Source organism: Euprymna scolopes, chromosome 32 (genome assembly GCF_053919585.1).
Source record: "Euprymna scolopes isolate OS-2025 chromosome 32, ASM5391958v1, whole genome shotgun sequence".
Taxonomy (NCBI): Eukaryota; Metazoa; Mollusca; class Cephalopoda; order Sepiida; family Sepiolidae; genus Euprymna; species Euprymna scolopes.
This window is the reverse complement of record NC_136513.1, coordinates 51928911-51953681: the sequence shown is the minus strand read 5'-3', so window position 1 is coordinate 51953681 and position 24771 is coordinate 51928911. Positions and strand designations below refer to the sequence as shown.

Here is a 24771-nt window from a genome sequence, read left to right as displayed (position 1 = left end):
CAAAAACCTCTTCTTCTAATATGCCTATTTTAGTCCAGCCACGCTCTTTGTCAACACCCAGGTGACTTCATCCATGAAGTCATCGACCCAGCATCATCACCAGACTGGAAGTGATGCAGGATGTTGAACCGATTCTAGGTCCTCACCTTTATAGGATCTGTCGCTGGAATTGTGACCGACTTGCACTAATAGTGGAAGCAACTTTGGATTGCGGTGCCTGATCAGCCAGTATTCGGGATCTGGTGAACTTATTACAGGGTTGAACGATAAATTATCGCCCTAGAAAAGACAACATGATTCCATTTCTGTTTGATGAAAACCGGTTTTCATTTTTTGTTGCAGACCATCTACTAGTTGGCCAGTTGTGTACAAATCCCAAAGGACACACTGTTTAACGAGATTGGAACTATGCCGTTATAAAACTCATGCTCTCTATCAATTCAACTTATGACAACAGGACCATTGCCAGCACCCTCAAAATGCATTGCTAGATTTCCATGAATAACAACGACGTGCTCAGGGTGATGAAAACAAAGTTTCCAGCCCTGTTATGGTCTATAATGTGGTTTCAAGTGAGGGCCACATCCTGTCACCTCACATCTTTGAAGTCGGCTTGAAAGTCAACACCAAAATGTACCTGGATGTGCTGAAGAGTGTGGTGCACCGTCCCACAAGTCCAAAGAGATCCAGGCTTGGCTTCAGAAGCAGTGCTACAACTTTCTACCTTTCTCTCACTGCCCCCCCCCTCGCTCCTCTCCTGACCTAAACCTGCTGGACTACTTCATTTGGTTATATGTCAAGAACATCACCAACATGACCTCCCACAACACCAAAGCCAGCCTGATCGCCACCATCTGCTGAGTATTCGCCAAGCTCCCACCAGCACTCATGGAAAAAGCATGCTGTCAGTTTCGGATCCATATCGAAACGGTGATTGAGGCTGAAGTCGGCTACATTGAATAGATGTCAGCCTACTACATAATCAAGTTACCTGAATTGATTTTTTTCAATAAAAATTTTAAAATAAAGCTGTAGGTGACAAATTTATTGTTCTACTATGTAGAAAGAGCTGACCCAACTGATCCAGGGTGAATGCCACAATCATGATCGAAGTATCGCTTGGTGAATTGGTATTACTGAACTCATCATTTTTATACAATGTAAGAAAAAAAAAAATCTATGATGGTAGGAAGAGGTTCAATAGATGCTATGCATACAAGTTATGTGAGAAAGGGAGGAGGGGTACTCATATGCTTTCTAATAATGATCATGTATTCACACCGAAGACATAAACAATCAAAATTTCAACTCATCCCATTACATGGTTTATGTTGGGAATATTTGTACTAATAATAAATTTGATGCACAAATATAAAATTTATGTTTAAAATTTGTTTTTATGTTTGTTTGCTGTGTGGTGTCATTTAGTATCAGTCGCATACAAACTCTTACCTTTCGTTATAATGATAATTCCGTACGTCCGTCCCGCAAAGATAATAGGCATCAACAGCATGAATTGTATTCTGTCTCCGCTGACCTTTTCCCTAAGAATAAAAAAAAATATTTTAAAAGTTTTTAATCATAATCAAACTTTGAAAATAAAGACGTTACAATGTTTATTCATATGGCATTTCAAAGATAAATGCTTCTCATCAGAAGAGGAGAAAAGGCCAGAATTATAAATATAAAAAAAAAAAAATTAAAAAAAGAAAAAAAAACCTGGTTTAAATGTTAGATTGTCAGCTACTAGAAGAAAGAATAATCGATGATTATTATGAATTTATAAATTCTGAATAATCGATGATTATTATTAACTTAGAAATTGTATTTCATAAATGATATTTTAAGAATGTTGAAATCTGAGTTGTTAGATATTGTTTGTAGTTAGATATTGTTTGTAGTTAGATATTGTTTGTAGTTAGATATTGTTTGTAGTTAGATATTGTTTATAGTTAGATATTGTTTATAGTTAGATATTGTTTATAGTTAGATATTGTTTATAGTTAGATATTGTTTATAGTTAGATATTGTTTATAGTTAGATATTGTTTATAGTTAGATATTGTTTGTAGTTAGATATTGTTTATAGTTAGATATTGTTTATAGTTAGATATTGTTTATAGTTAGATATTGTTTGTAGTTAGATATTGTTTATAGTTAGATATTGTTTATAGTTAGATATTGTTTGTAGTTAGATATTGTTTATAGTTAGATATTGTTTATAGTTAGATATTGTTTATAGTTAGATATTGTTTGTAGTTAGATATTGTTTGTAGTTAGATATTGTTTATAGTTAGATATTGTTTATAGTTAGATATTGTTTATAGTTAGATATTGTTTATAGTAAGATATTGTTTATAGTTAGATATTGTTTATAGTTAGATATTGTTTATAGTTAGATATTGTTTATAGTTAGATATTGTTTATAGTTAGATATTGTTTATAGTTAGATATTGTTTATAGTTAGATATTGTTTATAGTTAGATATTGTTTATAGTTAGATATTGTTTATAGTTAGATATTGTTTATAGTTAGATATTGTTTATAGTTAGATATTGTTTATAGTTAGATATTGTTTATAGTTAGATATTGTTTGTAGTTAGATATTGTTTATAGTTAGATATTGTTTATAGTTAGATATTGTTTGTAGTTAGATATTGTTTGTAGTTAGATATTGTTTATAGTTAGATATTGTTTATAGTTAGATATTGTTTGTAGTTAGATATTGTTTGTAGTTAGATATTGTTTATAGTTAGATATTGTTTATAGTTAGATATTGTTTATAGTTAGATATTGTTTATAGTTAGATATTGTTTATAGTTAGATATTGTTTATAGTTAGATATTGTTTATAGTTAGATATTGTTTATAGTTAGATATTGTTTGTAGTTAGATATTGTTTGTAGTTAGATATTGTTTATAGTTAGATATTGTTTGTAGTTAGATATTGTTTATAGTTAGATATTGTTTATAGTTAGATATTGTTTATAGTTAGATATTGTTTGTAGTTAGATATTGTTTATAGTTAGATATTGTTTATAGTTAGATATTGTTTATAGTTAGAGTTGAAGTTAACAAAACAATTCGGTAAGGAATTCGAAAATCCATGGACCAAGTCAGCTGGCAACAACGTGAACATATATCCACATGTTTGCAAGCATGATGAGCGATGTCATAGGAATTAAATTAATTTAATATAGAGTTAAGTTTGTGAGTTGAGATCAGAGGATCAAAGAGAGAGGATTGCTTCGCGATGCTGGAAGCGGCATTAAGGGGGAAATCTTCATACTGTAGTAGCGTGGCATGTGTGGTTCTAAAAAAGTATTCCGGTCGTGAACAATAAATGTACGTTTGTTATCAAACCTGATCTTCGTGTTTGTCTTTTAAACCCAGGTACATAATTTTATCTTGCTATCACCAACACAAAGAACATTGTCCTCCCCTCATATATGTGCTCCTCAGCATAAACATCCACTCTTTAATATATAATGTGATGGCACAAATCGCCTTCATCCATCATAAAGACATCAGCTTAGAAATAAGAAAGAGTATATACATACAGCAGCAAGAAGTTGAGAGAACAAGGGAGAGTAGGAAATACATAGGGAGGAGAGTCGTATAAAAATACCAAAAAAGCATATAATAAACAGTAGAAAAATATATATATAAACACTTAATGTTTTATTTTACTTCAGTCAAAGTTCTCAGAAATCAAGCCCCCCCCCCTACCCGGGGCTCACACTTGAACTCTATATGAGATACATAGGTATTCGAATGTTCCATTAAATTTCTTTATATTTCAAACACTGAGTTAGTAAAGAAATCAAGAACATAATTTTCTTCTTCCCAATTAACCATTTTTATACATTGTAGTATATCTTTCGTTTTGGTCTCTTGGATTCCAGGACAAGAATTTATCTAGTCTAGTAGTCCAGCTTCGTGCTATTACTTGAGGTAACATCGTGCTATTACTTGAGGTAACATTCCTTGGAAAAACTAATGTGGGTTAGACATAGAAAGGAGATCTTATTTGGGCAGCGAATGCTATGCGATTTTGAATATTTAGTTAGGTTTTACTTCTAGGAAAAGGTATCCTCATGCCAGGTTGTCCTGACAAACATTTGTACAGAGAGACCTTAGAAACTCGAGGATAGTGTCTAGTAGGCATTCAAATTCTCTCCTTAATTCTTAATTGTGTAGAGTTTCTAGTGAGCAACTACATGAAGGTTAACAAATTTGCATATTCCTTTTAAAAACAAGCTTTAATTAATTACTTATTTAGTTTTTATGTTTTTTATCAAATGATTGGCTTCATTTTACTATTCCACTGAATTCTATTTATGCAGAGTTTTAGCACATAGAAATACTTATATATATCTATATCTATATCTATATATATATAGTGAATAAATGACAAAAGTCTATATTCCAAAGTTCATGATGTTGACCATCTTATAATTTATTCCTTTAATTCAGTTGATATTTACAATTCTTGACAGTATCTGTTTCGTAGCACAAAATCAATTATTATATCAATCAATGAATTTATTCTGCCCTTAACTCATCAGAAGAAATAGCAACAATCAATTCATCAAAAGGAAATAAAGTGCGTTTTGACATGATTAAAATCCAAAAATTGGAAGAGAAGCTGTAAATACCTTATAATATGGTTCCATTACGCCATTTTGAATTTTAGAAATAAAGTCACTAAACCCAACTATTCGTACTAACATGTTCTATTACTTTAGGAAATAATATAAACAACCTTTTCTACCGTCAAGAGCAACCAATTTTTATTTTATTTTTTATTTTACTAATGATTCACAACTTATCAAGACCAAAAGCCATTCAAAAATAAACAGACAAGTTAAGAATAAACAAATCACAAAAATAAAAAAAAAAAAACATGCAGCAGACCTCTCCTTGAAATTCTTGGACAATTTCAGCTTCGATCAACGTTTCCGAAGGAAGTTCAATATGAATTTGTTGATCGTCTAATTTGCTCCATCGATTCTTTGCATTACCGTTCCAATAAAAGACATGTCCACGCTTGCAAAACAAAAATTAGTTTTTATTTAGAATTTGATTTTATTAAAAAAAAAAAAAAAAAAAAAAATCTTGAGAAATCTTCACAAAACGAAGATGTCATATTCCAAAAATTACATAAATTGAACAAGGATTCAAAAAAATTTTTTTTTAAAAAGGAATCACTACCTATCAAGGCCTGAAGGTCACTCGAGGATAAGGGTTATTGAATGTAAGGTGGTAGTGTAATAGTGTAGCCTGGATAGAATTTGGGTTATTTAAGGGATGACTCAATAAGAATTTGCTTACATTGGACTTGAAGGTTACCATATTGCAATCAACCAGGAAGCAGGTTAATGGAAAAGTGTTCCACATGCGGGAAGTTCTAGGAAAGAAACTTTGTTCATGAAATCTGCATTTGGATTTAGGCACAGATAGAAAGTGGGAAAATTTGATAGTGATTGTAGCTAGTCGAGTGTTTTTTGTGAAAGTTTGGCAAGAGAGTATCATAGATTGGAGATCAGACGAGCAAATTTGAGTTTTTCCTATAACCCTCTCCCCCTCCCCATGTTAAGAATGGCTTTCTAAAATCTTGCAAACTTTAATCATTTGGAATTATCTCCCTTGTTCTTTCAGCTTGTTTTCAAGATGGTGTTGAGTTTGGAGTGAATGGTGTCCTTCAATGATATACTTTAATTATTGGTTCTTGTCCAGAATTCTCCCTACATTAAAAAAAGAACAATCTGTATGATATATGTACCTGTCATGGAACGAAGATGTCATATTCCAAAAATCACATAAATTGATTAAGTAGGATTTTTTTTAACAAATAAAAATAAATTAACAATTTTTAATGATTAAAAAGTTTTAATTATTTTGAATACAAATAAAATCACAGTAGGTGAATTGAGTTGTCGCCCTTGAATTTTAATACATTCTAAAACAACATGGCGGCTCCTGGCTCCCGACTCGCTCATCATAAAATTTGATTTTATTAGTTTAAAAAAAAAAAAAAAACTACTTGATCAATTTACATAATTTTTGGAATATGACATCTCCATTCCGTGACAATTATATACATCATAAAAATTTGTCTGTATTTTCTGTATTTTTGTTTTTTTAATTAAGCTGAATTCTAAATAAGAACCAAAAAATTTATGAAGACGATGAAATCATACAATAGTATAGCTTTGTGCTTTGGTCGACACAAAATTTATTGCGGATTTAAAATTTCATCTTTGAAAATATTTTCCTTGGTTGTTCAACCTTCTTAAGATTCCAGTCTGCAATAACTTATCTAGGAGGATGAGTATTCTACATGACTGTACCAGCGTAACTTATTCCAAAGTCCAGCAGTCGGGGTGAAGAAACTATTAGAGTAGAAGACTTTCCAGTATCTAGGGATCTCAACAGTGAAGAGGTGGGATTTTGCTGCTTGTTGGTTTAATTGAGACTATACATCAAGAAGGTACAAGTGCCATAAATTCACTATTACACATCAATTGCATCCAAGTTTTCTTTGGTTGGCCAACCTTCCTGCAACTCAGGATATTTATGCTTTCACAATAGCTTGTAGGAATTGCATTTGCACACATAGTGAACACACGCACACAAAACCTGTGATATTAAACATAATCATCGCACCTTAATTTCAGTAATACTGTTTTTAACCAAAAGGGGGCGTTAGCACCTTACATCCATTTCCGCTTTACCTTTCGAATCTACTTTGGACACAGGGCCATGCAGACGTATGACAACAATGCTCCTGTACATCATACACACGCAAAAGACTTTTGCACTTATGCGAAGAGACTCTCATGCAACTTGCGCAAGTAGTTTTTTTTTACCTTTTATGATATATATATATTATTCCTTAATTGGAATTCATTTTTGAGATGAGCATTATATATATTAATTTATTTTTATTTTGGACTATTATTCTCATCTTTATTAGTTGTTGTTTTTCATCTTTTATTGGTTTGTTTTATTCACAACGTTTCGGCCAACTATTCCTCTGGCCTTCGTTACGTGGTAACCACGACGGATAGGAACGTCGAATCTCCTAACTGCATTCACTGCCATCCGTAGTTGTTGTCATCTCACCACATTTTGGCCAAGTAAACCTCTGGCACGCTGACGAAGGCCAGAGGAATAGTTGGCCGAAACGTTGTGAATAAAACAAACCAATAAAAGATGAAAAACAACTAATAAAGATGAGAATAATAATAATAATAATAGTCCGAAATAAAAATAAATACCTTTTATGATACTGAACTATTTCTCACAACTCATGTAACATTTACTGTAAATAAGTCATAATTTCAGCAATCTTGTGTATTCATTCTTGGCAAAGATGACTAAGCAACCTTTTCCATTATCCTCTACAATGATCATGTGATCATGTATGATCATGTGACAAGCTTATCCAAGAGGATAAGCTTGCCACATGATCATACCAGCATTAACTGACTCATCTTTAGAATCACCTCCATGCCGAGCAAAGGTAGTGCCTTCAGCAAATCCACCAATCTACTCTGACCATGGATTTGTCATTGAACTGCGAGCCTGGCATATTAATTGAATCGAAACAACAACCAAGATGAGAACATCCAAATAATCAATCCGTCCTCTCTCACTCAGCTGAAACGAAAAACTATATTTTTGAAAATCTTTATTCATAAGAATAACAATTTTTTTGCTCGCTATAAACTGTTTCCATGTCAACCAAGTTGATAAAAATTTTGTTGGTTTTGATGTGAAATATGAATCTAACTCGTGTTCAGTCTCCTCTCACAATGTTAACCTAACACCATCTGAATGGTTTTGTAATCCTTAAAATAAGTGATAATCCGAGGGAGGCAGATCAGAAGAATATGCAAGACAGGGCAAAATTTTCCTTTTTAAATTCTTCTAGGAGATATTTGGTCAGTTGTGCTGTGTAAAGATGAGCATTATCATGATGGAAGATGCCTTCCTTTCTGTTGATTAAAAAAAGGTTGTTTTCAAGTCAACATAGGTGAGAATATTGCATGAAAAATGTGAATCACGCTTTAATAATCTGAAAGAAAAAGTTTGAAATGGTGATATTTTTAATTAATAGCAGAAAATAAATTACAATGCTTTGAGATATCCCTTTCTACAAATCTGGAAAAACTTTTGCACCAACCTAATAGATAAAAAAAGTTATGTAGAACCAACATATACACAAGTATGCAGTAACATTTTTTTTATTATTATTATTTTAAGGGTAAAAAAAATTAAAGGTATAAAAAAACATGAAAGTTTAAAAAATATGATGGTTAAAAAAAATATGAAGGTTTAAAAAATATGATGGTTAAAAAAATATGAAGGTTAAAAAAATATGATGGTTAAAAAATATGAAGGCTAAAAAATATGAAGGCTAAAAAATATGAAGGTTAAAAAAATATGAAGGCTAAAAAAATATGAAGGCTAAAAAAATATGAAGGTTAAAAAAATATGAAGGTTAAAAAAATATGAAGGTTAAAAAATATGAAGGTTAAAAAATATGATGGTTAAAAAAATATGAAGGCTAAAAAAATATGAAGGTTAAAAAAATATGAAGGTTAAAAAAATATGAAGGCTAAAAAAATATGAAGGTTAAAAAAATATGAAGAGTAAAAAAATATGAAGACTAAAAAAATATGAAGACTAAAAAAATATGAAGGCTAAAAAAATATGAAGACTAAAAAAATATGAAGGTTAAAAAAATATGAAGGCTAAAAAAATATGAAGGTTAAAAAAATATGAAGGTTAAAAAAATATGAAGGTTAAAAAAATATGATGGTTAAAAAAATATGAAGACTAAAAAAATATGAAGGTTAAAAAAATATGATGGTTAAAAAAATATGAAGGCTAAAAAAATATGAAGGCTAAAAAAATATGAAGGTTAAAAAAATATGAAGGTAAAAATATGAAGAGTAAAAAATTAAAGGTAAAAAATTCTTAATAATAAAAATATGTGATAAAAAAAAAAACAAAGGAAAAATCTTTTCTTCCAACATTGGAAACATTGCCAAGGTTGCTGCAAAGGTAAGCTCTTTCCAACATGCGAGAAAACTACCCACACCTGACCGTATTCTGTATCTCTAGAAAAGCATTGTTGGCATATCTGGGCTGGTGCATCTTCCACCAGTCTCTCATTCTTATGACAAAAACAGAATCTCAAATCTAATAGCTTCCACACTATAAACCAGGTTCTAATTTTTGTCACATCATCTCAATGTTGCATCCTTGTGTCTGATTTTAATGGAATGTGCTCCACCGAACTCCTAGCATTTGTTCTCCCTTCACATAATTGACTACCTAGACAATTAGCAAAATCCCACCCCTTCACTGTAGAGGTCCCTAAATGCCAGAAAGCCTTCTACTCTAATAGTTTCTAACCCTAAACTTTGGATTTCTATCCCAGTCTCCTACTTCTCTGAATGTACTAGCATGCAGAAATTTAGACATAATGTAAATAGACATCTCGCTGCTCAACTCCCTACATAGTAGACACGGTCCCAAATAGTAGTCCCTTACATTCCAAGTGGTAATATGTCTTTTAAAAACTGTAAAACTATGAAAATTCAGGGATCATGTTTGTTTGTTTCTGTGCACACTGGATGACATTATCTATTTAAACATATTTGCAAGATACTGAGTAAATCCTTTATGACATTTCAAAAAGAAGTTTATTTAGTCAGTGTGTGTGCGCACCAATCAATGTGATTAAATTACACAAAATTATGCTTACCCCAAGTCCCAAAAGGAAGTGTCTTTTCTCATTGCCTGTGACAAAGCACCGATAATCATATAAACTTGGGATACTTTGTAACTTTTGATGAGTTAAAACCTCAACTCCAACATCAAACATGTTGTTGTCGCCCTGTGAAAATACAGATAAAAAAAATCAATTGCATTCTGTTGAGAAGTTAAACATGCAAAAATAGCATATAAGTATCATGAACCCAATTCCAAAAGTCATGCATGGAGAAATAGCAATTTCGATATGTCTATGGGATTATATAACAGAGCTGAAAAAGAACTAAATTAGAAGAAATCAAAGTAACATGGCACCGATTATTGAATGTATAGTACATTTACATTGACTGTACATGGGTGATGGTATGATATCAATACTATTTTGTTCATGGTGGAGTGGTTGTAAAATACAGATTTTCTTACCTTCATCAACTCTTGAAATACTCTTTTAGGATCAGGTTTGGATCCTTCTGTTCTTGGCAGGTCAGGAATCTACATAAAAAAAAATTATATATATATATATATATATATATATATATATATATATATATATGTGTGTGTGTGTGTGTGTATATATATATATATATATATATGTGTGTGTGTGCTTGCGTGTGTGTCAAAGAAGATAAAATCTAAAAAGTAATAAATGTTTTTGATTTCAACACGTAGATCAATGGTATTGAACATGTCAATGGTATTGAACATGTCAATGGTGCTTTACAAGTCAATCATGTAATGTTTAAATTTTTATCTGATATTCATCCAGAGCCTGGTCCAACTTTGCATTGACATCTCTAGGCAGGTTATGGTAAGCAGCTGGAAGACACTGACGCGATTAGCCAATCAGCAATTAGATGTCAGCAGATTATAAGTTTTGAAAGTCATTGCAATAAGAAAACATTTTTTCATCTGAAAATGAATTACAGGATGCTGTGTGAAGTATAAAGGAACCCCCCACCCCAAATATTTAGTGAAATCAAAACTTTTCGAAGTAAAAAAAAAATTTCCCGAATAAAAAAAAGATTTATCAAAAAGAAACCAAGTTGTTAAAAAATATAATTTTTTTATAGTTGCTTCCATGTTTCCATCATTAAAAACATTTCTTTGCAAGTTTTCTCGCTTGGAGTTCAGCAACATAAACAGGTGTTGGTATATTCTAAATGTGGGTCTGGTTTTCTTCTTTTACTGACAATAATCGGCGCTAAATATTTTATCTATTTATTTTCAGAACTTGCATTTGAATCCGTATTCTTCAATTTTCTAAAAGCTTTTTGTTGCATTTGATTTTTACTTTTAATTATACAATTGCACATGTCCATTTTTTGCAAGAATAGGCTTCGGTCAACCTTCAATCCAAAAAGCAAACGATTAAGTTTAAAAATTTGTTAATTGTCAGCTACTGCAAATATTCTTCACTGACTTTAACCTGAAGGTAAACTTCTGACAAATCCAATCTTGAAAACATTCTACCACCGTTCAATTTTATGAATATCTTTTCTGGAGATGGGACAGGACATGGGCTTTTAAATAGTCATTGACCCCCATCAAAAAGTCAGCGCATCATTTTGTTACAGAAAGAATTGAATGATAATTACCTATTTATGGTAATTACCAATTAAGTCATTTTGTACAATTCAATCTAACCCAAACAGATTTTGTGAATGAGAAAATTTCGATGTATGAGATTTTCCGTTGAACGAAATGTTACAATTTAGTTCTCCTTTGAACTTTAATTTTGTACCTGATATGCCTCTGGTAATCTTTTCTACGTTTGTTAAATAACGCCAACATTTTTTTCCATGTTTGTTTTTTTATTATCAAATATATCACTCCCCAAATCAAGTAACAATATTATGGTCTGCCTATTTAATTTTATATTAACATACTTCTTTTACCATCCTTTATTTCGCTATTAGCCAAAATCACGTTCACCTTCAAGTGTGATATTTTTTTTCACTTGTCTCTGTTTCGTTAGACAATGCATATTTAATCCTTAAAAAGAAACAATATTTTTATATATGCTTGCCATCACACACATTGCACATAACATTTCTTTCTTTATTTGGATTTCACTTTTGTCTTCAATCCAATTATTATCTTTTTTTTTATCTTTTTAATGTATTAGACACTGGCATTCCTCTGCTACCTTTTGTAGCATAATGTTTCCCTACTACTCAGAATTCTTGTTTCATTTTCCTTATCCTTTGGTAACATTAAACCTTGGACGAAAATTAAACATTTGAACATTTGTCGCTCAATAATTCCATCATTCACCATTGCCTATTTACGATTATTCTTCAATTTTTTGTTTTTGTTTTATTTTGTTTAAAACTTAATTTTTCATTGCTAACATTAACAATAAAATGAATATTTATTTTAAATTGCCAGTAAAATTCGAATCTATATATCACTCTATAAGTATACGTTTTACATTTGCAAAAATATATGCATATAATACATGTTTGTTTTTTTTTATATTAATATGAAAAGAAAATACTAAAAAAAAAAAGAAAATGCTACAACTATAAGAGATTTTAAAAGAATCAGAATCAAAATCGGTAATTGTATCAGAATTGAGAAAAATATTGGAATCATCCTATTAGTATCCATGCAGTTTAATATCATGCCGGAATTATAAATCCAATCTCAAAAGTCAGGATGATAAATCTAATCTCAATAGTAATAGACAAAGAATTTCGATATGATCATGGGTTCGCATGACAGAGTTTAAATAAAATCATAAAACTAGTAACACTATGAATGATGAGATAATATTGATATAATCTATGAATTCTCATCTTCTATGAATGTCTAAATGCAATTGTGTTTCTTCAAATAATTAGACATGGTTTTGGTTGTTTTGTTTAACAACATATACACAATTTTTTTAACCATTTATTGCCAAATTCAGTCGTTCTCAAAGTTTTTATCAGGAGGCAGTTAGCAAACTTCATCAATCACACTTCACCTGATATAGGTTTGCTTTACTACAGTCCTCCCGACTTTTTGTGTGGAGTACGATGGAAGGAGACACCAAGAAATGCAGATGCAACATGAAGGACAAGCAAAAGATCGACAAAGGTTTGTGACCCGTTTTGAGGCTGCCTCAAGGCTGTCATTAAGGTTAAAGAGTTCAATGAATGAAATTAACAAGTATTACATTCAAGAAGACAAATTGATCGATATTCGATGAATAAATCAAAAAATAAAAATAAAAGCGACTTGACTCCCAGAAACATCTTGTAAAAATCAAGCGCCCTACAGAAAAAAAAAAATCGTGACTAAGAATTGCATGCATGAGATCCCATGTAAATGTGGGAAACAAAGGTGAGACATGTCATTCACTAAAAGTATGGTTAGAAGAACATCGAAAAGTCGTAGTATGTGGAGAGATTGAAAAATCAGGTATAGCTGACCATGTCTGGAGGGAAAATGGTTTGGTTGTTTTGTTTTATGGCATATCAACCCTTTTCGGGTTATTTAATGCCGATATCCAGTTATTTTGGAATTAGTATTCATGTTGCATCCAGTTATTTTGTAGAAGGTTTTTATTCTTCAAGCTCTTTGTATCTTCAATCGCTAGTTGTAGTGTTTGGTTTGGTTTGGTTTGGTTTGGTTTGGTTTGGTTTGGTTGTTCTATAGTGGATTTTATCATTTTTGTTCTTTGCTCTGCAAAACATGAATGAGTTTTGCAATGGGAGAGGAACAAGGGTATTAATGTTTGGTACACTTTAAGTAAGGAAACCAGTCAGAAATCATGGGAGATAGAAGGAAAATAGGGAAATGGGAAGAAGGAAAAGTGGGGGGAAAAGTGGGTTGTTGTTTTTTTTCTGCAGAGCATAATTAAGTCATGCAAAAAGAAAGTAGAAAAAACAAAAAAACGTCAATGTTAGGTGCATTTCGTCTCAGGAAACAATATCTTCAGACAGCCTGATCTGGAAGCTGAAGGGATAAGGGAAATCCTCTACCCTGATTATAAGACAAAGTAAAAATTATAGACAGAGAAAAACAGTGGAAATTAAGATGACTCAAAAAAACAGCATATATGCCGGACAACAATTAACTACTAATCAAATCTTAAGGTTGAAGGTTCAATCCTTAATGCGGGCAACAATCAAAATACAATTGCGAATTACTTAGACTTTCTACCCAATCTCATGGCTGACAGAACAAGAGCATGTTACCCCCATGGATTAAATTAAGAAGAAGGATGGAGGTTACATCGACCAAAATGCTGTGAAAATAACGCTTAGGAGGGGAGCGGTAGTGTGAAGAATACAAATAAAACTAATTATTCATTAGTAATCTTACAAACTATCATCCACATCTTGTAAATCTCGATTTTAAAAGATGAACATCTTTTATGATGCTCTGTCACATGCTGAGCAATAAACTGTTCAATTTTAAGAGAAGGGTCTTTTTTTTAAAACTCACCTTCCAGTTTTTGAGACATTGTTTCCTTATATCTGTTTGACGGCTTTCATAGAGCGCTCTGGAATTAAATATAAAAATAAAAAAAGACTAAAGTGGTTAAAGTGGGGTATCTGGTTATATATAAATCAGTTATGACAAATCATAACATTTAATAATACTTAACTTGAAGTCATACAACAACAAAATTAAGTAATTAATAAAGTTAAAGTCGAAATATTTTTTATATACTAATATTTTTATAACTAATAACGTATGAATCAAAAAAAAAATTGGAAGGTTCTATTTATAGACAGAAATGATAGGAACTAACTATTAAAATGGAACCAAGCTCTGCTAACAACCAATTAGAAACTGGAATCACTTAATAAAACATACAGGATATTTTAGAATTCCCACACATAATTTTTTTGTTCACACAATCTTTCACGAGAAACACCCGTCTGGCTGAAACTACTGTCAATAATTTTTCCCACTCTTTATCTGTGCCTTTTTTTTTTTTTTTTTTTTTTTTTTACAAAGGCATCACCACATTATCAAGGCCCAGAGGCCACTCAAGGATAAGGGTTAAAGAGTGTACAATAGAAGTTGGTCAATATAGTAATCATTAGTAATGAAAATTTGGTAAATTTAATAACTTATATGGAACGGCTCATCAAGAACTTATTTACCTTAGACTTGAACACAACCATATTGTAGTCAGCCGGAAAGCAGGAAAACGGAAGACAATTCCACAGGCGTGCAGTTCTAAGAAAGAAGCTTTGTTCATGGAATCTATGTTTAGGTTTAGGCACAGATAAAGAGTGGGGGAAATTATTGATAGTGTTTACAGCTAGACGAGTGTTTCTTGTGAAAGTTTGGCGAGGGGGGACCATAGATTGAAGCTCAGTTGAACACTTTCCATGAAAATAACGATACATCAGAGACAAACTCGCAACATCTCTTCTGTGAGATAGAGGTTGTAAGGAGGAGAAAAGGACATCTCCTACGAGGCTACGAAGTCTATTTTGAACTCTATCAAGGCAGGACAAGTCCTTTCTAGCAGCTCCTGCCCAGATGTGGCAACAGTATTCCATCCTTGGACGTACCTGGCTCTTATATAGATAGAGAATAGCATCAGCAGTGAGATATCTACTGGATCGATAGAAAGATCCCACCATTTTTCCAGCGGCCTTGGCAACAGATTTGATATACGTGTTCCATTTAAGATCAGGAGTAATGGTCAAGCCCAGAAGCTTGTCAAAACTTGAGGCCTCCTGAAGACGAGAGCCATTCATTTCAATTGATGACAAATGTGGATTAAAATGTTGATGATGTAAAGAGAGAAGCTTGGTTTTAGATGCATTAAAAGTAACCAGCCACTCCTTTCCCCATTGTACTACATGCTCAAGATCAGAGGAGAGAGAATTGGAGAGTACTTGCTCGTTTACTGTCTTAGATGTGGTACCATAAATGGTAGTGTCGTCAGCATAAATGTCTACAAATGATGTAAGGATATGATTTGGAAGATCATTAATGTAGATCAGGAAAAGAGTTGGGCCCAGGATGGATCCCTGAGGGACACCGGCATTAATACTGTGAGCTTCTGATTTTTGCCCCTCAACTACTACTCTTATGAACCTATCAGAAAGAAATGATTTAATAATTGAGAAGACTTTTCCAGCTATACCATAGCTAGCGATCTTATGAAGTAAACCTTTATGCCATACCCTATCAAAGGCTTTAGATATGTCAAGAGCAATTGCCCTAGAAAGATTGCCACCGTCGAGAGATTTGCTAATCCTATGCGATATAACTGTAAGGACATCTGCTGTAGATCTAGCAGAACGGAAACCATATTGAGTGTCACTAAGAAGGTTATTTTTGTTGAGATGTTTGATTACTTCTGTATTTAACACAGATTCTAGCAACTTACTCATGACGCACAGGAGACTTATTGGCCTGTACTGAGAGGGGGATGAGCGATCACCTGAATTCTTAAATACAGGACATACTGATGAGATTTTCCAAAATCCAAACGTAGATTCCATGAGCAAAGCTTCTTTCTTAGAACTGCACGCCAGTGGAACTCTCTTCCGCTTGCCTGTTTCCCACCTGACTAGAACGTCTTCAAGTCCAACATAAACAAACTCCTGACAAACCATCCCCTTAAGTAAGACACTATCAAAACCCCCAATACTAATAATTACTACAATACTATCTCACTGATTACTGTACACGCAATAACCCTTATCCCTGAGTGGCCTTCGGGCCTTGATAAGTGGTGACCCTCATGTAAAAAAAAAAAAACAAGAAGGAATTTTGCTCTTCGTCTGCTAACTTTTACAATTCAAGACTTGTACTAATTGGCTACCCACCGAAAACTCTATTCTTCGTCTCATGACTTGTACAGATTGGCTACCCATCAGAAACTTATCTAAAAATAAACATGGCTTTCAATTCAAAAGATAACCCCTGAAATTTAACTAAATAGACGTTTGGGAAGAAGAGAAGAATGATAAGACACAAGATATTGTTTTGAAAGACACAAAGCATCTTCTTGCCATAATTAACAATATCAGTTTTAGACACAAAATCACTGGTTCAAATTAAACTACATGCACAGGTCTGTTAGAAAAAAACTCTTTTTGCTTTGATTCAATCAGCGACTCATAGTTTCTTGAACATAAAAAATTATTACAAAACATTTAGAATCTTGTGAAAAAAAACTGAAAATGAAGGTGCTTGTTCAGAATTCTCCCTATATTAAAAAATAAAGAAAAATCTGTATGATGTATGTACTCGTGATAAACACAAAAAATATCACATTCCAAAAATTATATAAAGTGATACAGTAGTTTTAGTTTTATAAAGAAAACAAGTTTTTAAGTGTTTAGTTTGTTTCTAATTGCCTCTACCTTCAAATGTTAAGAATGGATATCTAAAATCTTGCTAGTTTGAATTATTTGGAGTTATTTCCCTTGTTTTCAAGATAGCGTTGTGATATCCTCACAGTTCATTTGGCTACAAAACTTTTTTTTTTTTATTTAAAAATAAAAATACTTCACCAATTTACATGATTTTTGGTGTACGATATTTTCTTTCTGTTACAAGTACATACATCATTTAGATTTTTCTTTATTTTTGCTTTTTATTCTAGAGGGAAGTATCAAAATGAATTTGCAAAAAATGTGAAAAAAAAAAAAAAAAATGGACAATCACGTTTAATGCTGTAAAGAAAAGCTTCTTATCAGGCGAGAAGACTACTCACACGTGAGAGTATCCTGTACCTCTACAAGGCTATCACTCACCCATGCATAAAGTATTGTTGCCACATCTGGGCTGGTGCATCTACCACTAGCCTCTTTCTCTTGGATAGGGTCTAAAAAGGGGTTTTCAATTTAATAGGTCCCACTTTGTCAACTAAGCCCCAACCCCTGTCCCATCACCGCAGTGTTGCATCTCTGTGCTTATTTTACAAGTATTTTAATGGAACGTGCTCTGATGAATTCGTTGCACTTGTGCTCCCTCAATGTACATATTCCCTACAAACCCACTTAGCAACAAAATCATACCCCTTCACTGTTGAGGTCCCTAAATTCCAGAAAGCTTTCTACTCTAATAGTTTCTTCCCTCTAGACTTTGGAATTCCTTCCTGCTACCTGCTTCCCTGACTGTACTGATATGTAGAAGTTTAAACGTAGCATAAACCAACATCTTGCTAATCTTTCCTAGGCATGGTCCCCTTACGTCCAAGTGGCGATATGCCTTGTTAGGGGTAAACACGAGTAAAAAAAAAAAAAAAAAAAAAAAAAAAAAAAAAAAACAAAGAAAATCTGTAACCAGCGAGAGAAAATTGTAATGAGTACAAAAGTGTTGGCGTGTCTTGTAGGGTTCAGGTTTTTTCTTTTTTTGCTGTTAAAATATAAAAAAAAAAAAAAAAAATAGTGCCACCCACTTTATTTTACCTTCAACAGTCGCGTGAACTAACATGAATTCTCGCTAATCATATGCAAATTAGACAATGTTGATCTCTATATAAGCAAGCCATTTGCAGAACGAGGGAGTTCGTTTTTTGAGGAAGGCAAGCTGTTTACACATTTTACATTAAGGCATGATATATTATGGGAAGCCGAAAGGACACAGTGAAGTTAAGAGGTGATGCACATTACGGTGTCAGTGAAAAGGGGCGCTGTCAATTTCAATCCTTTTCACTGACATTCACACTCCCCAGGCAAGACAAAATCAAATAATAACAATGAAGATGTCGCCAGGTCTTCTGCAAAGAAGATAAGCTCTCTCTACTGGGCTAGAAAACATAATATCTGCCAATATCTTATATCTCCACAAAGCCATCATTCGCTCATGCATGGAGTACTGTTGTCACATCTGGACTGGTGTATAAACCACTAACCTCTCCATTTTAAACAGGGTACAAAAAAAAAACTAACCTAATAGGTTTTAAACTGTCTACCAAGATCCAGCCACTGTCACATCACCAATGTTGCAACTTAGTGCTTGTTTTACAAGTTTTTTAATGGAATGTGCTCCAATGAACTTGGGGCACATACCTTCTCAACAAAAATACCCCTAATATACCCAACTAGAAGCAAAATCCCAACCCTTCACTGTAGAGGTTCCTTGATATTGACAGCTTCTTTTCTTGGATAACTTGCTTTCCGGCTGTCCCCCCCCTCCCACCTTGATCATGCAAACATACAGAAATTTAAATGTAATTTGAACAAACATCTTGCTACTCAATAACCCATTCAGGTTGCTCTCTTCCTACAAATCTGGTCCCTATTACAATAGTCCTTTATGCATTAGTGGCATTATACATTGTTTCGGGTGAATAAAAATAAAAATTTAGAAAAAAGAAAGAAAGCAGTTCTGTTAAATATGGTAGATTTATTCTCATTATTTAGTGTTTTCTATAAGAAATAATTTCGAACTAGACTTTAAGTCTGTTAAAAGTGGACTTAAATGTGAAATAGACAGACAGACAGACAGACAGACAGATATAATATAGAAGACTTTTTAGCCAGGTAAAAATGGACAAAAGTTATAACCTAATTTAAAACGAGTGCTTTATGCAAATGATTGGATATGATTAAAATTGTGCTCACTTTTGCATTAAATACTAATCCTTTTTAAACTCTATTAAACCCTAACTGTGCATCAAACAGATACCATAATATTTAGTTTGCTGCACCTTATAATAACAAAGCCCAATGCAAAATTTCAGTCACATCAATCCAGTAGTTTTTGAGAAAATGTGGAATGGGCAGACAGAGAAATATAATATAGATTAACTTACGTATTCTGAACAAAAGCTTGAATTTTACGTAAACTTTGGACTTGTTTTTTGCCAATACTGTAAAAAGAAAGAAAAAAAAAATTCAATCAAGATTTCTGCAAATATAATTATTGTTCTGATAAACATTCAAGTCACTGAAACAAAAAATAACATGCTAGGAGTAGGTATCCAAAAACAAAAATTTAAAAGAAAAAACAATTTGCTTAAAATAAAATAAAAATGACATACAAATGAAAGTAAAATAATTTCAGGTAGGTACAGTTAATCAATATCTGTGATTTCATGTACATAGGTTGAACTATTCAAAGATTGGATAGCAGAATTAAACAAGTACTTGGTTAATATGTGTGATTTCATGTACATACATTGAACTATTCAAAGATTGGATAGCAGAATTAAACAAGTACTTGGTTAATATATGTGATTTCATGTACATAGGTTGAACTATTCAAAGATTGGATAGCAGAATTAAACAAGTACTTGCTTAATATGTGTGATTTCATGTACATAGGTTGAACTATTCAAAGATTGGATAGCAGAATTAAACAAGTACTTGGTTAGAGATAAGTTTAGTTTGAAAATCAATTTCTAAAAGCCATCCAACATATGCCAACATGTAAACTGGACATGAAACCAAATATAATGACGAAAGAATAGATGAGAATGCTTAGGTTAGTAAATGTAGAATAGTTGAAATTGCAGGATTTGGTTGGAGAGGGAAAAGCATGGGAGGAAAGTGATAAAATGAACTTGGGAGAAAAAGGGATAAATAAAAATTTTGTATTATTTGAATTCATCGAACTACTGTTCTCATCTTGAGTGTCATATTTACGTTTCTGTCAATGTAACCTCCAAATTTATTTAGGTATATCTGGTTGAACTCGAGAATGTTTCTGTTCAACTCAGGAATTTGGACAGAATTCTAAACAGAACCCTTTATTTACTTCACTAGGTAGAATGCTCTTGTTCTGTCAGCCAAGTTTGACAAGATACACCTGAAGAGGGTCAGACGGTTACATCGACCAAAACATTGTGAAAATCACACTCAAGATGAGAACAGTAGTCCGATGAATCCAAATAATACAAATAACAAATTCTCATCTCAAAAATTCAAAAACGTAAATAAAGATTTGTGCAGAAGTACGTTAGCTTGGAAATCAGTTTCTTAAAGCCACCCCGACACATGCTAGTACGTAAAACAAATGTTAAACGGAATATGATGCTGATAGCAATTACTTACGTTTCATTTGATTCTCGAATGTATTCATAAAATACGGTGTCCTCTTTGAGCACATTAAGAGGAACGACTTCAACCACATCCTTCTGCGGATCGTTCCGAATAAAGTCACACAAATCCAAGTTGATCTCATTCAGATAGTCGCAGATCGAGTCAGCATCCTCTCGTAACCCTTTACAAATTATGTACCTTGAAACAGATAAAAGAGTAATTCATAGTTAACAGCAAATTTGGGACCAAGTATAAATGCGGCACCCTCAGATCAATTTCTAAGAGTAAAAATAATGTAAGGGAGATAACTACTATTTTACTTAAAGTTTTGGGTACTTGTTTAGATTGGTGATCTTTTTTTAAACTAACACATTTCAGGTGAAAACATTATTACATACTCAAGCATCAGGGCGAAATTATTATAAATTAAAAAAATTACAAAAAATGATCCAGTAGATAATATACTAGAATATTTTTAATACAAAAGTCAACCACAATTATGTTCCCAGATAGCGTGTTTAAAGATGGCAGACCCTTAATTTAAATCAATTTAAGTAAAGGGTTATCTCCCTTATGTGTCATACTGAATTGGTCACACAACTCTTCGATATGAAAACATACGAGATAATTCGATATATTCTATTTTTACTTGTAATTATTTTTCTATTCAATCATTTTTGTGATTTATTTTTTCAACATGGTATGTACATACGTAATAATGTTTTCACCTGAAATGCGTGGTTTTAAAAGATCGCCGATGTAAACAAGCACAGATTTTTGTTCTTCTACAAATAAATTAGAATTAGATTGAAGAGAGAACGAGTCAAAAGGACATAAATATAAAATTTGTTTTTATTTGTTTTTATTGTTTTTATTTTTTTTATTTGTTTTTATTTTTTATTTGTCTTTTATTTGCTTTTATTTGTTTTTATTTTTTTAGTTGTTTTTATTTTTTATCTGTTTTTATTTGTTTTTATTTGTTATTTGTTTTTATTTGTTTTTATTTTTTTTATTTGTTTTTATTTTTTGAGTTGTTTTTATTTTTTATCTGTTTTTATTTGTTTTTATTTGTTATTTGTTTTTATTTGTTTTTATTTGTTTTTATTTTTTATTTGTTTTTATTTTTTATTTGTTTTTATTTTTTATTTGTTTTTATTTGTTTATTTGTTTTTATTTTTTTATATTTTTTTATTTTTTAACGTTTTTATTTGTTTTGTACCCCCTCCTAATATATATATATTGTTGTGGAGACGCCCACTAATTAACATAGGTGGGTGAGTGAGATATATAAAGGTATCAATCACCAATACCGGGGGAGTCCGGCAACGACCGTCAAATAGGCAAGACGCTTATGCTGCCTCCAGTAAGACATGCAACACGCCACCTGCCGGAATATCTCCAACTGAAGTATATCTGAAGACATGTAAATATGTATATAGCTTTTCTTCCTAATATATTATTGTATACCTTTACTTTTGTGTTCTTGTTAATTATTGTGCAGACACAACAGTTATTAATGATGTGGCAACAATACTCCATTTTAGGGAGTATCTGGTAGTTATACAGATAGAGGATTGCACTGGTAATGAAATACCTACTGGAGCAGTAGAATGATCCAACCATTTCTCCAGCATTTTTGGCAACAGATTTGATGTACGTGTTCCATTTCAGATCAGGAGTAAAGGTCAATCCCAGAAGCTGGTCAAGACATGGAGCTTCCCCAAGACGAGAGCCATTCATTTCAATTGTGATGGGGGTCAGAGCGATTATGGTGAAAGGAGAGAAGCTTGATTTTTAAGGTTACAGCAGTTTGTAAATAAGAGGCACATTAACGTGTGGAGAAAGGGACGGATGACACAGGTAAGAAATACTTTTTTTTAAAATGACATGAATTTGTTAGCCTAAATTTATCTGGTAGAAAAAAAACTAGATCCAGTGTCAAAAATATTTTTGTTTATGGGTTTTGAAGGAGGTGATATTTCATCAACACTGCTGAGTAGCCATGATTCAATATACTGTTTTGTTTATAAATCCCCAAAAGTGTTTCATCGTAAACAACTGATGATCCCTTTAAGAACATTGATACAATCGTTTGTTCATCTAAGTAAAACTATTCAGCAATACAGCAAAGATTAATTGACTTATTGACAAAATAATGTTCCAACAAAGGACATTTTTTTAATGGTTTTAAAGAAACTTCCAATATATATATATATATATATATATATATATATATATATATTTAAAAGAGTGTTGCCATCAACAATTGTGGGGTTTTCAGCCTTTTATCATAATTTTATTTTAAAATAAAAATAAAAATATGATGGCTACACTCTTTTAAATATACATTTTTTTTCTCTCGTTGGAACTACACAACCATCACTTTAAATATATATATATACATACATATATACAAAGAGAGAGAGAGAGAGAGAGAGAGAGAGAGAGAGAAGTTTTAACATAAATATGTTACACTTTTGCCTTGGGTAATGCCAGGTAATTCCGCTAATTAAAGATACGTAAAATTGTGTGAGAATACCTTTCTGAATTGGCTGGTCGACTCGTCACTGGCTTGCATATGCAGATCTTGTTGAATGCAAAATGCATCAAATAAACAAGGCCAACACTGAACGGTGTAAACAAGTCAAACAGTTTACAGACAAAATGTCCATCTGAAAAGATTAAAAAAGTAAAAATATATATATAAGTGTTAAACAATTCAAATTTTAAAAAAAAATAGCAAAAAAAAAAAACATAAAAGAACAGTCCATAATAAATCTTTAAAAAAGAAAAAAATCCCTCGTGCCGCTCTGCCACTTTTAACCGGTTAAAGACCCATAAAAGAACGGCCCGTAAAAAATCCAATCATTTGAGGTTCCTTGCGCCGCTCTGCAGCATTTAGTTTCGGAGGAGATAGAGTTTGAAAATATGGAGACAGACAGAAAGATCGACAGACAGACATATAGTCGTTTATATCATAGATAAATATTCAATAGAGAATTGGCTCTGTAGTAATAAATACAAAATCTGCATGAATTAAAATATATTTGAGCTTATTTTACAACCGGGCAATGCCAGGTGACACCCCTTCCCCCCACTGCTAGTTTCAAAATAAAAATGTCTACCCAAAAAATAATATAATGATTAGGAAGTAAAATAATTATCTCTCGTTTGTTTGTAAAGAAGTTTTTATTGTACTACCTTTCCTAGTCAGTGACAGAGAAATCATTCTAGACTGAGGTAATTTCAATTTGTATACTAATTCAGGTGTGCTATTTTTTTTTCAGAGGTTGGATTTCTCCTATATTAAAAACCAACCTTCTGTTCAATTTGGCCTAGTGAGGAGGCCAAAAATTAAAATAGCCTCAGTCAGGAAGAATTTCTCTGATGACACAAAATGTTTGGTAAATAAAACTATTCATTTAAGAGCTAATTTAATTATACATGAAAATGCGTCCTAAATTTTCAATTCTAATGTTGGCTTTTAATGTAAGAAAAGTAATGCCCCCCACCCCAAAGTATATGCTAATGAAAAGAAACTTGGATTTTTCCTTATTTACAAACTAAAATGCCTACCAAATATAACTATTTAAATGTAAAATAATTATCTCTATAAAAAGTTTTAAATATTTTTATTAAATATACTAGCAGGCCACCTGGTGTTGCCCAGTCATAAGATATACTTAAATAGTATAATTCATGTAGATTATGTATTTAATTGTTTATCAATTATTATAATAAACCTAATATATAGTAGTGAGATCAAAACTAAAGAAATATAAATATATATATATGACTTGGGTGCCATCAGCTAGAATCGAAACCAAAACATACTTTACCCTCATTCCTTAACCTCTGAGCCACGCCCATCAGCATATATATATTTGTAGTCAACATACTGTCCTGTTTCATTGTATCACAACTTATCAGTGCCGCTAGACTAACACCTCTCCCAAGCCGAGGATTGAACCTAGAACCATCGCGTTGATAATCCACAGTTCTACCAATCGGCCCACAGGAGCAGTGCCC

The 24771-nt window shown here is 32.2% G+C and overlaps 1 protein-coding gene across 1 annotated transcript in view; it reads right to left on the bottom strand.

The window, feature by feature from the left end:
* Positions 1-24771, bottom strand: part of LOC145256354 (cap-specific mRNA (nucleoside-2'-O-)-methyltransferase 1-like) — a 121658-nt gene that overhangs the window by 15095 nt on the left and 81792 nt on the right. The window contains exons 11-18 of the mRNA XM_080115172.1: positions 23282-23414; positions 20755-20940; positions 19515-19571; positions 14222-14279; positions 10211-10279; positions 9780-9911; positions 4916-5047; positions 1453-1544 (exon numbers count right to left, since the gene is read on the bottom strand). Coding sequence (XP_079971298.1) covers positions 1453-1544; positions 4916-5047; positions 9780-9911; positions 10211-10279; positions 14222-14279; positions 19515-19571; positions 20755-20940; positions 23282-23414 — 859 coding nt within the window. The remainder of the gene's footprint in view (positions 1-1452; positions 1545-4915; positions 5048-9779; positions 9912-10210; positions 10280-14221; positions 14280-19514; positions 19572-20754; positions 20941-23281; positions 23415-24771) is intronic.